The following is a 16,810-nucleotide window of genomic DNA, read 5'->3' as shown; positions in this document are numbered from 1 at the left end:
TTCTTTCTTTTTCTTTGTACTATGATCTTTAGCTTCATCTTTCAATACTTCTTTTTGCACTCACTTCTCATTTAGAAAAAGAAAAAGAACAACCTTGAGTCCAGGTTCAGAGCAACTGTTGGGCAAGTCTGCATAGGCCCCCCTCATCCTGCAGCTAGCTAATGCAAGAGCAGTGCCTCTGTGCTCCACTCCGTCTCTAGCCAAAGAAGTCTGTTAGCATCTTCAGCTCCAGGCCTGTTCTGGATGACTTTCTGTAGTCCCGCAAACCTTTCAGCACCTTAACAAGTTATGCCAAGCTGTCCTTTCTTCATCTCAGTTTCCTCATGTGCATGGGCAACTATTTCATTCCATTTGGAATTTTCAAATCTCTGTCAAAGAGATAGTCATTTAAAAAGCAGCCACAAAGCCGGATGTTGGTGGCACACGTCCTTAATTTCAGTACTCAGGAGGCAGAGATAGGTAGATCTCTGTGAGTTCAAGGCCAGCCTGGTCTACAGAACAAGTTCCAGGACAACCTACAAAACAATACGGAGAAACCTTGTCTCAAAAAAAAAAGAAAAGAAAAAGTAGCCACAAATTACTATGTACATGTTACCAAATTTTAAAAAAAATAGATAACATTAAGACATGTTCTGGGTTGTTAATTAATAGGCTAGTTGGTTCTACATATACTATGTCATTACATCTTTAAAAATGGAACCTTTGAAAATAAAAATTATCTCCGTTTTTATTGAAAATAGATTCTTCTTTCATGCTGACCATAGCTCCACTCCTTCCAGCCCCAGCCCCCCACATACCTCTCTCCCAGATCTACTCCCCCTCCATTTTCCTTCAGAAAGGAGCAGGCCTACAAGAGACAACAACCAAACACAACAAAAGAGTATACAATAAGACAGGGCAAAAGCCTTCATATCAAGGCTGGACAAGGCGACCCAATAGGAGCAAAAAAAAAAATCCCAAAAGCAGGCAAGAGTCAGAGACACACCCACTCCCACTGTTAGGAGTCTCACAAAAACACCAAGCTAACAGCATAATATATATGCAGAGGACCTGGTGTAGACCCTTTGGGTTCAGAAAGACTAAGGAACTTTCTCAAAACCATTCAGGTAGACAGTAAGTTGAAGCTAGGCCTAGAACCTAGGCTTCATTCCTGAATTCACTGTCCTCCATTTTCAGGGGTTGGGGTTTAAACCTAAATACAATGGAGAAGACCTCTCCTGCACCGTAAGAAACCTTCAGAGAAATACTGCATACAAGTTTCGGGTATGTGTCATGATTTATAAATTGGTGTTGTTTTTCACATAAGATTAAACTCTTCACCAGAAAAAGAAACTGATTGCTGGGTTTTTTTCTTTAAAATGAAACTTCACTTTGTATTTAATTCTTGGAAATTCTCACTCAGCTGACACACTACACATTTTCAAACCAGATATTTATTTCCAGTGTTCAACACAATATCCTCTTTTATACAGATTTTTGCCTACAATCTAGAAGGAAGAAGCAACTCCAGTGGAGAAGTAAAATATTCTACTTGTCCAGCCAAGCCTGGATACCCTCAAAAACCATATGTAGTGGGAACAATCCATGCACATCAAGTAAAAATTGGTTGGGGTAAATAATTCTTCTATTTCTAAACTTTGTTCTCTCCATATTTACTACTGAGAAGAAATCTTTCTGCAATTTCCCTAAACTTATTAAAATATTCTCATTTGCATGTGAAATATTCTGCCATAATAATGAGCTTAGTTGTAAACCCTATTATTTTTTCTAATTTGCCATTGAATTTCTTATTGCTAGCCTAATTAGTCACATATAAACAAACTTTTGAGTTTTATATGGATCCTTAAATAACCTTCTTCCAAGTAAAATTATATCCAACAGAGGTACTATAGTAAGAAGTCTGTGTCATAGATAAATGTCATGTTAACCAGAAATTTTATTTATACAGATTGATTGCCTCTAAACCAGATAAATGAAAATTATTCCACACATTCTTATAATTTTAGTTTCTTCCCAAGAACTTTGAAATACTATCTAAATGCTTGATGAGTGATATCAAATGTATGTAGCTTATCTTATGTTTTGAGATTGTTATTAGTATGTCAATATAAATATATCATTGTTCCATAGTTATATTTTCTCTATGAGAAATTATAATTTATGAGATAAAATTTTAGTGAAAGACTCACAAGTTTTTTCAAGAATCACTTATAATGTATTTCTCTTTTTAGATTCCCCCAAAGATAATGGTGGAATGCACATTTCAAGTTACAGTTTAGAAGTCAGTAAAAACTCAGATGGTGGTAAGACAACATGAATTTTAAAATATTTTATTTTGAAATAATCTTATACTCATCTAGAAGTTATGAAAAATAGCACAGGGTTGCCCTGCAAAAAATTTGACTTAGCTTCACCTAATAGTAGTGTCTTGTGTAACTAGAGTGCAATTACCAGAACCAGAAAAAGCAATATAATATACACCTATAAAATCAAATCCCAGAATGTAATTTGATTCTTTCAAGTTTTGATAAGAAATCATTATTAACTTATCCTTTACATTTTTGTTTAGTTCTACTGGGAATAAAATAATTTAATAATCATAAAAAGAGTATTGGATTTAGCCAGGCAGTAGTGGCACACACCTTTAATCCCAGCACTTGGGAAGCAGAGGCAGGCAGATCTCTGTGAATTCTTCCTGGTCTACAGACCTAGTTCCAGGACAGCCAATGCTACAGAGAGAAACCCTGTCTTGAACATCCCCCACCAAAATAAAGATTATTGGATCAAATTATTTTCCAAAATGGTTGTTTGTTACCATATATCATGCATACATTAATTATTATGGGACTTATAAAATTTATGTGACTTATGAACCAATTTGTTCTTCTTCCTCCAGCAAATGTCTGGAAGATAATCTACAATGGCACTCTCCAGGAATTTCTGTATGATAACCTCCAACCAGGAACCACATATAAACTGAGAGTCTTTTGTACTTCACCTGTAGGCCAAAGCCAGGTATGAAAACAGAAAGGGGAAAGTTCTCAAGTTGAGGACTGAAATAAAGTGTTATGTTAATAAATGTTTTCCAAAGCTGATCTTGAATTTAGCATAATAGTAAAATATTCTGTGTCTCTTAGCCTTCTGATGTATTGACAATTAAGACGCCTACTCTGCCTCCTGAGTCTTCTCGTTCACTGCCCTTAAATGGTAAAACCAAGTGCAAAGGCAGCAACTTTCTCCTTGGTAAGGCTTCCTTATGTGATTGACAACTGCACCTAAGCTTCCTGTCACGTGACTTTTGATTTGTGTGCATGTGTTAATATTATCAAGTAGAATTTCCTTTTAGTCTAAATTGAACAATTCTTAGCAAACCAGTTATTGATAATTGAAATCTAACTTTTAATGTTTGAGTCAAATTATGAGGTTGTTTTAAGATACAATAAGCTTTGTGTCTCTGAGCATTTTAAAAGAGTTTTCTTAACTCACTCTACGGTATGTCGTATTTTTTTAAAGTACCATCCCTAAAAACTAGGGACTTGGTGTGGAGCTAAATGATAGTGTATGTGCTTAGTATAAACAAGACTGGGCTCAATCACTAGTATCAATATAACTAAATTGGGAATGAGGGAACTGAGTGCATTTTACGTATTTTGTAGACAATCGTGCTGTTAATGGGAACTTGGAAACAGTGGTGCGTGGCAAAAAAGCAAGTGGCCCCCGGAATGACAGAAAGGAGAGCCCTGGTTCTGAAAAGAAATGTGCGGTAAGTAAATTAATTCCTGAAGAACCCACAGGTGTGACTACAACCAGGTGACCCGCCTGTACTTCATTTCACTTTGAATGAATACATGCTTGCACTGCACTTGTCAAGGTGAGGAGTAACCATGCCTGCGAAGTCATGCATGTGTTTGTTTATTTGTATGTTTGTTTAATTTGTAGCTTGGATCTCATTCAATGAAGTGTGGAACTGTACCAGCCCGGCACCCTCCTTCTCAGTGTGGTACACCTGTGCTAACCTGCAAGGGTTCAACCTGTGTTATTGTCAGTTGGGAAGTATGTTACCAATTCAACTTCTTATAATTTTGCTGCTACACAAACATGTCAATGGCTTAGAAAATTTTGGGGGAAAAAACCTGAAATCTCTAATGAATCATAGATTAGAATTAGGATCCCATACCCATCAGACTGTGGTTTCTAGAACATACCTAAGACTTGATACCAATGATATCATAAAGACTACGGATCTGATAATCTACTCTTGAGATCTCAATTGTAAATTCAGGAATCAAAATAGACCATCAGTGGGTAACCAATTGAATTTTTAAAGCTAATGCAAGAGGCAGCAAAGGTAAATCAATTTATAAGAAGTTTAACTTTTTGTTGTGCTAAGGATTGAACACAGGGCTTCATACATGCTAGGTAAGAAATCTACTTCTGAACAATATCCCCAGCCCGGGACTTAGTATTCTTCAAAGAAATTCATTGGGAAATCCTCTGGTTCTATCTCTAACTCGTGACTACAATGTGGTACACAAGGAATGTTAAGGATTTAAAATATATACTTTCAACAACCACGTGACTTCCTTACCAAAGCAATTAAATTCTTAAAAATAGGAATCAGGGCTGGAGAGATGGCTTAGAGGTTAAGAGCACTGACTGCTCTTCCAGGGGTCCTGAGTTCAATTCCCAGAAACCATATGGTGGCTCACAACCATCTGTATTGAGATCTGGTGCCCTCTCCTGGCCTGCAGGCATACATGCAGGCAGAACACTGCATACATAATAAATAAATAAATCTTAAAAAATATTTGAAGGGGAGTCACTTAAATATTTCAGATATACTGTTTATTTTAAAAAATAGGAATCAACCTAATTATTTAGGCATATATGTTTGTTTGGGTTGTTCTTTTTACCCCAGTCTCAAGCAGTGGCTTGTTTTGATTTTTTTAACATTGACAAAAAACAGGCTTAGTCTGTTAATAATGCATGGAAGAGCTGATTTTTAACTTATAATGGCCAAAGTCACTAAGGCATGTGATTAGTGATTTATCACACTAACCAACTGAATATTAAACAATATTAATATATTTGTTTTCATTCATCTGGCATGTAAGACTAGCAAGTTCTTTTTCTTACTTTAACTTATGCCTTCTATGTTATTATAGTGTCCTGTCTGTGTTTGTTTCTACCCATCTCTTCCCTGTACCACTTGATGGATTACAAGTTTTCATGTGTTATATCTCTCCACAGTATCTAACATAATGACCACTCAGAAAAAGAATTGAACTTCTGTGTGCATTTCATCTTTCAGATTCCTAAATGCAATGGTGCCGAAATCACAGATTACCGACTGCAGTGGGGACAAGTTGAAGATTCCATGCATTTGATTTACACTGGCCCTTGTTTGCGCTATGAAGTTAAAGGTCTCATTCCAGCAACCACATATTTTTGCAGAGTCCAGGTAGAGCTGTCATTTCCTTCACTATAAAACAAATGCAACAGCTGTTTACCTATACTTCACATACACATAATACTAGTGCCATTTCCATTGTAAAGACCAAACTAAAGTCAAGAAGAGAAGAATTTATAAGAGTATTGCTTATCTTTAACAATAGCATTTGGAGTTCCTTCTTGTGTTATTCAAACCCCCATATTTTGATCTTACATGTACTTCCCAGTCCACCTTGATCTGCTGTATTTCCTTTATACTTCTGTGGTTTTCAAATTTCGCTGAACTTAGCAATCACCTAAAATGCTTATTAAAAACACTGACTCCAGCCAGGCCTGTAGTATATGCATGTAGTCCCAGAATTTTGGAGCATGATGCAAGAGGATTACTACAATTGTGAGGTCAGCCTGGCATACATAGTAAGGTTAAGGCTGGCCTGGAGTATATAGTGAGACCCTGGCTAAAACAAGCAAATACACCCATTCAGGTCTATACAATCAGTTTCTTTCTTTCTCTTTTCTTTTCTTTTTCTTTTTTCTTTTTTCTTTTGGTTTTGGTTATTCAAGATAGGACAGGGTTTCTCTGTGTAGCCCTATATGTCCTGAAACTCGCTCTGTTGACCAGACTGGCTGCAAACTCAGATATCTGAAATCTGCCTGCCTCTGCTTCTCCAGTGCAAGGACAGATTTATTTTGAGATAAACTCGGGACAGACTCTCATCAGAAGTCAAGAGAATAAGACAATGAACTTCTTTTACTGGCTAGGTTTGTTATAGGGCTCAGACTTGTAAAGGGGATGGGGGGGTCCTGAATGAGCAGAATGGTCTTGTTGGATAGATGAGATGATGTTAGTGAATAAACTAGGATTGCAGGAATGGTATATTCAATTAAAGTCTGACTTCATGAAACTGAAGCTGCTAGTTTCTTGAAAAGGGGTCCTACAAGTTAGAATGGAGCTGTCGTCAAGACAAGACAATTCAAGCTCTATGGTTTGGTAGGAAAACTGGGCAACCAATTCTCTGATGGTACTTCCTGTTAGGGAGGGGCAACGGTCCTAGAAATGAAGGGTATGTAGGAGGAGGACAGCTTTAAGGCACTCTTGTGAGTTCACTCTGCTAATAGAAGTTGAGGCGATCCTGTCAGCCAAAAACTTCTGGAAAGGGTTAATAGAACAAGGGAGGAAGAGGAATCCCAGAATGATCATGACAATTACTGAAGAGCAATGGTTCTATCCTCTAGTGTTGTTTGGTTTGGTTTGGTTTGGGTTTTTTGTTTTGTTTTGTTTTGTTTTTTTGTTTTGTTTTGTTTTTCGAGACAGGGTTTCTAGGTATTGTTTTGGAGGCTGTCCTGGAACTCACTCCGTAGATCAGGCTGGCCTCGAACTCACAGAGATCCGCCTGCCTCTGGCTTCCGAGTGCTGGGATTAAAGGCGTGCACCACCAACGCCCGGCTTCCTTTAGTTATTTTAATCTAACTTTATAAACATGCCTGGCAGCCACAAAGGCCAGAAGAGAGGGCAGCAGATCCCCTGGAACAGGGCTTCTGGAAGAGCAGCAAGTGCTCTTAGTTGTCAAACATCCTCTCCAGCCCACTATCCTTTAACCTTTGTGCACCATTTCTACCAGAGATGACTTACTGGTAAATAAATAGCTCTGTTCATTCAGAAGTGCACACACAGGCCACATGGGTGGCCTCTAGAAGACAGGGAAAGCCTGGCGGTTCTTCACGATTACAGCAGCTAGGGAACAGCTCTGGTCTTGGATTGTTAGGAGCTAATGTGTGACATTGTTGTTGCTCTTTAAAACTTCTTTAGAAAGAAGGTTTAACTAGTGCAAAGTTTCTCACAGGATGGAGCTCCCCTTACCCAACTCCATCATGACTCCAAGGTTGTTAAGAGACCCTGATGGAGACTGAGACCAGCATGGGTACGTCATAGGGGAGAAGTGACTTTGTGAGGAACAAAAAGGAAACAGTACATTTGCCCATCCAATTAAGAGGAGGCAAATGTGGGATTGGGTGAAAATTCAGAAGAGGCCCATGGTGTATGCCAGGCAGGGGAAAGATCAAAGCAGGATATCTGGAGGGAATGTCTGCATTTGGTGATTGAATGTGTGTCTCTAAGGGAAATGTAGTGCCCAAAAGCTAATAATGTGACAGACTGCACAGGGGTGGCTTGACATTCTGGAGGGGACTCCTCCAAGGTAAAGTTGAAGGTATTGGATTTTAGGATTTTAATGAAAATGTGCTTAAGAATCAAACATCAGGTGGAGATGGAGTTAGAGAGGGACAGAGGAGGACTGGGGTGGGAAAAGTAGGGCATGGGGAAAGAAAGTCAGGACAGTGACCTGTTCCCTGGAAACTGAGGGATCAGGCTTTGTTCTCTGATTGTTTTAAGGTTTGGCAGTTTGGATAGTCTAAGGAGTTCACCAGACTGAAGGTGTTGATTGGCTGGGCTTGGCAGAGCACATGTTTAATCCTAGCACTCTGGAGGCAGAGGCAACTGGATCTCTGTGAGTTCAGTGGCAGCCTGGTCTACATAGTGAGTTCTAGGACAGCCAGGACTACATAGAGAGACCCTGAATTTAAACAGACAGGGGAGGTTAATGCAGTGGAAGGGAGCAAGCATACTGAGGGTGTAGTTATAGAAAGAGGAGTAGAGGCCACCAGGGGTGACTTGGAAAGCCAGGCAGAGGGCCTTTGGTATGGCCTCCCGAAGGGATGTTGAGGAGGTTGTAGGCAGGTAAGAAATCTCTGGAAATTATAGTGGCCTGATTGCTGAACTCCAGCTATCCTATGCACAAAATCAATTTCAGGGGTTTTCTGCTTGGCGGGGTGCAGTTTCCCTGTTGAGGAAAGGCAAGTGGGTGTGGCACAGGAAAGCCCTACCTGCAACCAGGAACAGATGAACATAGTCCAACATGAGGAGAACATGGAGGAGTTATGGGATTTCATGTGGCTGGTGGGTAGTAAGACAATCTGGTTAAGCTATGGAAGTAAGGACTCCTGTCTGAGGGGGAGGGAGACTAGTAAGAGGAGGGACAGATTGGGAAGTGGATCAGAGAGGATGCCATCAGCCCTTCTTGTCCTCCACGATGCAGCTGAGGTATACTAAGCTGGATATTTTGGTGAGGTAGCAGTAGGGCTCCTGAAATTCAAGCTCTGGTTGAATTTCTGCCTGTGTGATGGGGTGAGGTGGGGAGAGGAGGTGCAAAGGAAAGAGATAGTGGGGATTATCCTGACCCTAGACTGCTAGGACAACCCAGAAATGGGCCATTCAATTCCACAGGGTGACAAAGTCTTTGTGTGTCTGACTGCCTTTGCAGTAAATGATAGCATCCCTTTGAGGAAATATGGATGCTTTGAGGAGAAGGGAGAAAAGCCTCTCATTGATGCTGGTGGTGGCCTTGGTGTAAAGAAATGCAATTCTGCCGGGTGGTGGTGGCGCATGCCTTTAATCCCAGCACTCAGGAGGCAGAGGCAGGCAGATCTCTGTGAGTTCGAGGCTGGGCTGGACCGAAAGCCTCCAAAACAATACAAAGAAACCCTGTCTCATAAAAAAAAAAAAGAAATGCAATTCTAACGCAATTCTGGGAGATGGGATGAATGATGCTATAGTTATAGATGATGACTGTAGTGTTCCAGGCTTAGGGTAGGACCCTGGTGAGTGCAGTGAGCTCTGCCTGCTAAGGAGTGGTCTTAGGAAGGAGGAAGCTTGCCTCCTCCACTCACTGAAAATGGAAGCAGTTAAGATTCTCAGGATAGCACTCAACAATGGGAACACAACAAGGGAGTCCTTGAGGGTGCTACCATCAATCAACTTATCCAGGGTCCCAGGAATGGGAGTGGTACTGAGCTGCTGAAAAACCTTAAGGGCCTCATCTACTGTCTTGGAGTAATTGTGAGGTGTGTGTGAGTCACAAAAAAGGGTGTAGTCTGTAGCTGGGAGCAGAGTGTCAGGGATACTGGAGGGCAGAGCTGTACAGAGACTGCAAGATAGAGAAAGCTGACGTGACAAGGCTGGAGGCAAGAGGAGGAAATAGAGGAGAGGACAGGAAAAAAACAGACTAATGGAACATGGTTTTCAGGCTGTGGAGAACAGAAGTTGCCTAAGTTAGAGACATAAGGCGCCAACTCTGCTATATGGCATCAGTTTGTTTAGAGAAGTAGGCTACAGGTTGGAACTAATTACAGCAATTGCTCTAGAAGAACTAAGACCTGATTACAGATGCTGTGGGGTAAAGGTGAAAAGCCCATGGTAAAGAAAACACCCTTGAGATTAAGAAAGTGAAGAGAGTTTTTGATGGTGTTGGAATGGTGAAAAAGGAGGGAATAAGGGATAAGGACCACTGGGTACTGGGAACAACTGAACACTTGCCCCATGTGAAGGCCCTATGTGAAGTGATAGGAATCCTTGGATTTAAGGGCTACAAGGATAATAGTATTTGGCAGGAAGGTATACTGGGAATGAGGCTGTCCAACACAAGGAAGCAAAAGATGATGTGTTTGAGTCTCCATAGCCCTACAGGAGAAAAATGGGTATTGGTATATTGAAATATACTGAAGAAGTGTATTTAAGGGAGGTATGCACCAGTTGATGGTGTCCAGCAATTATTTGGACAACTTGTGTGCCTGAGAAAAAGATAAACAAGAAAAGACAAGAATACATTTCAGTAAAACCTAAGGGCTCTTGTCAGAAGAAGAGAATGTTAGAACCAGCTTCTCTTAGACAGGTTAGGTTTTATAGGTGACAGGATAGACAGTGGGCTGGGCATTTTCTGGTGGGGCAGAATAGCTTATCAGTTAGATGAGATGCTGTGTCCAACTAGGATGTGTAAGAATTGACTTTGGGGAAATCGAAAACTGTGAGTGGCATGAAAGGAGCTAATATGGTTGCTTAAACAAGACCTGCACAATGACACCAGTTGACTTGCCAACATAAATGAGGGAAATCCCGTAGGCCCCACTCCTAGATGAAGAGCTACAGGCAATTAAAGACTGCTGTGAGAGGGGATCTCATCTTCTCCAGGGATGAGATCCCAAATAGGTCATGCAATCTCAAATTGTCACCGTTAAACACACACACACACACACACACACACACACACACACACACGTATATAATATATGCAACACTAAATAGATTCACACGTTGCATTTCTGTGTTTGTGTGTGTTTGTAACAATAATAAACAATCAGAGGCCATGGATTTGAAAGGAATGAAGCATAGGAGCAGCTTGAGAGAGGGAATGGAGGGGAAATGTGACTACTTTAATTAAATAGAAGGGGTCTCTTCAGGTTGGAACGGGATTGCTTCAAAATAAGATGGCCGTGCTTTTGCTCTCTAAGTGACAGTTATTACAGTTAAGAAAACCTATATAGAATCTTAATTTAGAACAAATTGGCTCCACCTAGAAACTGTGTCCCTCTGCCTGTCTTGTTCCTCAAAGCCAGTTCTTGCATAAATATTTCCCATATACCAACTAGAAGTGATCTGGATTTTTTTTCTGAACAACTAGAATTATAATATATGTAATTTAAAAGTTTGTGGTGAAGTACAAACTTAAAATAATCTGAAATGTACTCCATGTAAAATTTAAGCCATCACAATACCATAGGGCTTATGTGAGCCTTAATGGTAGGCCACTTGCCTAGCCTAGGAAAGAACCCTGGGTTACATACTCAACTCTGCTCAGTGCTACCAAAAGGAAAAAAGAAAAAGAAAGCAGGCAAAGCTGAACATGGTAGTTAGAATCCCAACACTGGGGAGATGGAGGCAGGAGAAACACAAGTTCCAGGGTAGCCTAGGCTAGACAGTGATACCCTTTTCCCAGAAGGAAAAAAAATAAAAACTCAATTTTTAAATATTGCTGAGTTGGACAAAGAGGGTGTGTAACTCAGGGGAAGAAAAGTGAGTTTCTTGTAAGCAACTTATAACTGGGTCTTATTTTCAGCCAGTCACACCATTGTCCTTTTCTTTCTTTTTCTGTTTTATTTTAGGGGAGCATTTTTTGTTTGTGTAAAGCTGACTGGCATGGAACTTGATCTGTAGACTATGCTAGCCAACAAAATTAAATAGTGGTAAATTTGACCTGCTCAACGTTTAAAACTTTTGCTTTTCTACCCTCTAAAAAGCATGAAAGGTGAACCTGCAGGCTGAAAGATAATATTTGCGATATACATACCTTGCAAATGACTAGCACCTAAAATATATAAAGAACTTTCAAAATTCAGGAGTTATTTCAGATAACTCTGTTCGAGAGTTTGTAGATTAGTAACTGAAGAGAATAAACAGATGGCAAATGAGCACGTGCAAAGATGTTTAGCATCCTTTACTATTAGAGAAATACACAAGGAAATTCCATTCCCTATATTTTAGAATGTCTAAGCTGAGGAATAATAGTAACACCAAAAGATATCAAAGACTTAAGGAAACTGGTCACTCATGCTTTACTGGTGAGAATTATAGCCTTTCCAGAAAAGATCACAGTATCATCTTATGTTTATTTGTAGGAGTCAAAAACTAAAAACCAGCTCAGATATCTTTCAACAGATATGTGGTTAAATAAACTATGATACATCTATACTGTGTCACACAGTTCAGTAACTAAGTATTACTATATACAATAGCTGAGAGCGCTTCAGAGAATTGCAGTAACTAAAAACCGAGCCTGCCTCAATTATGTGTTGCATTATTCAATTTATATAATATTCTGGAAACAACAAAATTGTAGTAATGATGGCTAGCAGTTAGTGTTTCCAGAAGTTAGAAGATGGACAGAGTAAGACGATACTGTGACTGTAAGAGGAGTACATGGAATCCTGTGATAAACTTCTTTGAATTGAAGTGGCCATGGTTACTGACTAAAACTTAAGTACACACACAAATAAGTGCCCACAATTCTGAGTAACATCAGTGGCTTTTATCAGTGGTGGTTTCCTGGTTGTAGGACTGAGCTGTAACTTTTGAAAATATTGTCTCCAGAAGAAAGTAGATACATATATATATATATGTATGTATGTACACATGTATATATGTGTATGTATATATATGCATATATGTACATATATATGTGTGTATGCATTTATAATGATCTCAAAATGAAAAATAATACTTTCTCAAGATTAGTGAAACTGAATGGGAATGTAACAGAGATAGAAACTCAAGCATGGAGAATGGAGGAAAGCTTAGTGATGCAGTTGATGAGTTTTGTGGGGTGTAATTTTCCTAAAATACGCATATTAACATTCCTGACTTTCCCCCATGTGCACTCTTTACTTTTCTAAAGACGCAGTCTGCTAGTCTCAGCATGTGTTTCTGCAACGTAGAACCAAATTGTTAGACTATGAGTTGAGGATGCACGTTAGTATACAACGAAATGGTTCATGCACAGAAAATCATTAAGAAGAATTGCTAACAAAGCATACCTTTTTGAAGGCTGTAAATATAGTTGGGGTTGGAATGTTTGGAGGAACTGGAAAAGTAACTACACCAGGAACCGTACCCGCCATCGTTCCAATGTTACAAGAAGTTGAAGACAAAGTGCCTGCCAAATTGTCATCATCTTGCATAGCTATCCAATGGGAGGAACCAGACTGTCATGGCTCTCCAATCACCGGATATAACATCGAATATGGAGATAAAAAAATCTTGACTGTTGATAGAGTAACAGAGTGTATTCTAAAAAATCTACAGCCTAATACTACATACAGGTAAATCACTCATATCTTATTTTGGGTCAATGGAAGGAAGTTTGAGAATTTTGAGCAGAAAGTTCTGTTTCACTGGTGAAATTGAATATTAGTAAGAGCCATTTCTGTTCTCATCAATAATTTTCAGTAACAGTTCCATCTTGGAAACCTGTCTTATAACTAATATAATAGTACTTCTATAGAGAGAGATATAGTGGGTTAGTTTATATAAAGAAACGTATTTCCTTTACTAAATATAAATTAATAATTTTAATTTATTTTACCATTAGAATCAGAATTCAAGCTATTAATCATTACGGACTAAGCCCCTTTAGCCCACCAATAAGAAGTAAAACCAAACCACTACCACCAGAGCCTCCACTGCTTGATTGTGTAGTCTATGGACACCAAAGTCTCAGGCTCAAATGGGGCAATGCCTCAAGCAAAAAGTCACTTGCCAACCTCATAAGCTACAACTTATTAATGGAAGACCGATCTGGCAGGTAACTACTTTTACCATTTAACATATACTGCAATTAAAGCCAGTTTAAATTGTTGTATCTTTCCAGGCATGGTCTCTCTCTCTCTCTCTCTCTCTCTCTCTCTCTCTCTCTCTCTCTCTCTCTCTCTCTCTCTCTCTCTCTCTCTCTCTCTCTCTCTCTCTCTCTGACACACACACACACACACACACACACACACACACACACCTTAATCTGAAGTAGTTTCAGTGAACTAAGTAGGCATGAAAACAGCCCATTGCTGGGTGAGACATAATACTTTCAATTGTTGTCCATGGTTAAGCCTTCTTCCTAACCTCTTTTTCCTTTACCTAGTGCATTGTATGTACCAGAGAATAGAAGTTATGAGAAAAAAGGAGAAAGCCCAGCGCCTTGACAGTATATGATCTTATGACTTGATTTCTTTTTTGCCTTTTTGTTTGTTTTCCCTCTCTGTCTTATTTTTACTTTCTTGGGCTCAACTATTGATTATAATATTGCTTCCCTAATCTTTATCTTTTTCCTCTCAGATTTTCTGCCATTTACCATGGGCCTGATCTCACTCACAAAGTGCAAAAATTGAGTGAATATACACAGTACAAGTTTAAAATCCAGGCATGTAATGAAGCTGGTGAGGGACCACAGTCTGATGTCTACACTTTCACTACAACAAAAACCCCACCTGCTGCGCTTAAAGGTAAATGATGCACACAGACACTGAATGTTTTATTAAAGCTTCCTCAGCACATACTGAAAATTGAGCAGTAATTAGAAAATACTATATCAGGAGAAGCAACAGGGCTCAGAAAAATGCCACATGTCCTCCCTCTCTCATATGAAAGTTCTTGCTTCTAAATTTTTATACAAGTTTATTTAGGTGAGAGTAATTATGGGTAGAGGTGAGGAAAGTAGAAATCATGAGACTAGGAAGAGACTCTAAGGAAGGGGATAGAGAGGGCATAAAACACACATAATATTAAAGTGGAAGGTAAAATACTGGAGGTTGAGGAGTGAGTACAAGTTGAAAGAGAGAGCCAGAAATTGAGATGAACAGCAAATGGGGAATTAACCAAAACTAAAAATATATGATGTAAGGAAACCTGTTACTTTGTTTGCTGATTTTAAAGATTAAATTAAATCTTGGAGCTAGAGAGAAGGCTCAGTGGTTAGGAGCACTGGATGCTCTTCCAGATGACCAGAGTTGGATTCCCAGTGCCTACATGACAACTCACAGCCATCCCTAACTACAGTCCAGGGGATCCAATACCCTCTTCTGGCCTCCACAGGTACCAGGCACACACACACAATGCAGACATACATATATACAGGCAAAGCATTCATATAGATAAAACAAATAAATAATTTAAATTTTAAATTAAACTATATCTTATAAAATAGCAGTAGTAGGCTGGGCGTTCATGACGCATGCCTTTAATCCCAGCACTCCGGAAGCAGAGGCAGGAGGATCTCTGAGAGTTCAAGACTAGCCTGGTCTAAAAGAGCTAGTTACAGGACAGCCTCCAAAGCCACAGAGAAGCCCTGTCTCGAAAAACCAAAAAAAAATAGCAGTTGTAATTTTTAAAATTCACTAGTAGAATACCAAAAAAGTAGTGCTTAATTGTATATTTAAGAAGCAATGGAAAGATTTATTAAGACTTCAAGCCTGGTGGTGGCAGCACACACCTTTAGTCCCAGCACTTGGGAAGCAGAGGCAGGCAGATCTCTGAATTCAAAGCAAGCCTTATCTACAGAGAGAGTTCCAGAACAGCCAGGACTACATAGAGAAACCATATCTCAAAGAACCATTGTATAAAAAGGATTAATAAGACTTCCACGATCAATGTTTTCAAATATCTTAGAGATCATCTAATTCCACCACTATCACATGGAGCTGAAGAGATGCCTCAAAAAGTACTTGTTGTTCTTTCAGAGGACCCAGGTTATGTTCCCAGCATTCACTTGGTGGTTCACAACCATCCAGATCTCCAGTTCCAGGCAATCTGATGCCCACTCAGACCTCCGTGAGCACTAAGCACACACACGGGTGCCCACACATACATGTAGACAAAACACATGCCTCCCACATGGTCATATCCATTCATTGCTACACATTTTATTTTCTCAAATGATGTTATGGAAAAAGTTGTCAGTTGACAGGTATAGCTATAATGATTAAAGCTAAACTAATATGCAAATTTTAAAAAGTTTATTTCTAAAACTATGAATTTACTCTCCTTATCAGTGTCGTGGGGTATCCATCAGAGAAGACTGCTCAAACAGGGTTTAAGCCAATAGAAAGTCTTTATTAGTGGACCCAAAACTACACTGGGTGTTTAGGGTCCCATAGGAGCACTGAGCCTTTCTCAGGGTGAATTTTAAGCACAAAAACCATGTCCTGGGTTGACAATTTTCATTTAAAAATAACAGTAGCCAGAAGCAGAACTACATAAGCCAAAAAGTAAGGTTAGTGCCTTTAGAGACTTTCCCAGAACTATGGGCTTTGGTGGATTAGGTCTTTGTTTTAGGGGCAAGTGGTGCTATCTATGTGCTGAGTTTTACAGCCTGAATGTACTTCCATCATCGAGTTAATCATGCTAAGGTCTCAGGGTCTGTTACAATCGGAATAATAAAATGTTATGTATTATACTATGAGTATAAGTTCGCAGGTCTCAGAACCTCAGGTCTGAGGATTATTTTTCCTCTCCCAGTTGTGATGTTTGGTTGATCTAATCTTCCCACATGAGATGAATCACTATTTTTATTATTTTATGTACACTGGTGTTTTGCCTGCATGTATGTCTGCGTGAGGGTGTCAGACCCCTGGAACCAAAATAACAGACAGCTGTGAGCTGCCATGTAGGTGCGAAGAATTGAACCTGGGTCCTCTGAAAGAGCAGCCAGTGCTCTTAACTGAGCCATCTCTCTAGGCTCCAAGTTCAATCACTAATATGAAATCATTCTTCTCCAGTGTAAAGTTAACTGAACCACATTCAAATTGTCTTTGATGACAATATGCTTTCTTTTCCTGATATTTAAGCCTCATTTTATTAAAATGTAGAGACTAATGATATGAAATAGCCTGATCCTTCCTACCTGAAACAGTTGCTGAACTCCTAAAATAAAATTGCTTATCCATATGAAAATGTTTCTAGCCAGGTGGTAGTGGCACACACCTT

The 16,810-nt window shown here is 39.4% G+C and overlaps 1 protein-coding gene across 1 annotated transcript in view; it reads left to right on the top strand.

Annotated features, from left to right (window-relative positions):
- LOC101827110 (fibronectin type III domain containing protein 3C1-like) overlaps positions 1 to 16,810 on the top strand; it is a 58,260-nt gene that overhangs the window by 39,250 nt on the left and 2,200 nt on the right. Inside the window, exons 15-24 of the mRNA XM_040744319.1 lie at positions 1,177 to 1,263; positions 1,473 to 1,611; positions 2,232 to 2,303; positions 2,897 to 3,015; positions 3,138 to 3,243; positions 3,657 to 3,763; positions 5,312 to 5,461; positions 12,884 to 13,158; positions 13,428 to 13,640; positions 14,165 to 14,331. Of these exons, the coding sequence (XP_040600253.1) occupies positions 1,177 to 1,263; positions 1,473 to 1,611; positions 2,232 to 2,303; positions 2,897 to 3,015; positions 3,138 to 3,243; positions 3,657 to 3,763; positions 5,312 to 5,461; positions 12,884 to 13,158; positions 13,428 to 13,640; positions 14,165 to 14,331 (1,435 nt within the window). The remainder of the gene's footprint in view (positions 1 to 1,176; positions 1,264 to 1,472; positions 1,612 to 2,231; positions 2,304 to 2,896; positions 3,016 to 3,137; positions 3,244 to 3,656; positions 3,764 to 5,311; positions 5,462 to 12,883; positions 13,159 to 13,427; positions 13,641 to 14,164; positions 14,332 to 16,810) is intronic.

Source organism: Mesocricetus auratus, unplaced genomic scaffold (assembly GCF_017639785.1).
Source record: "Mesocricetus auratus isolate SY011 unplaced genomic scaffold, BCM_Maur_2.0 Super-Scaffold_100003, whole genome shotgun sequence".
Lineage (NCBI taxonomy): Eukaryota > Metazoa > Chordata > Mammalia > Rodentia > Cricetidae > Mesocricetus > Mesocricetus auratus.
Note: the sequence above shows the minus strand (reverse complement) of the source record. Positions and strands in the feature narration are given on the sequence as shown.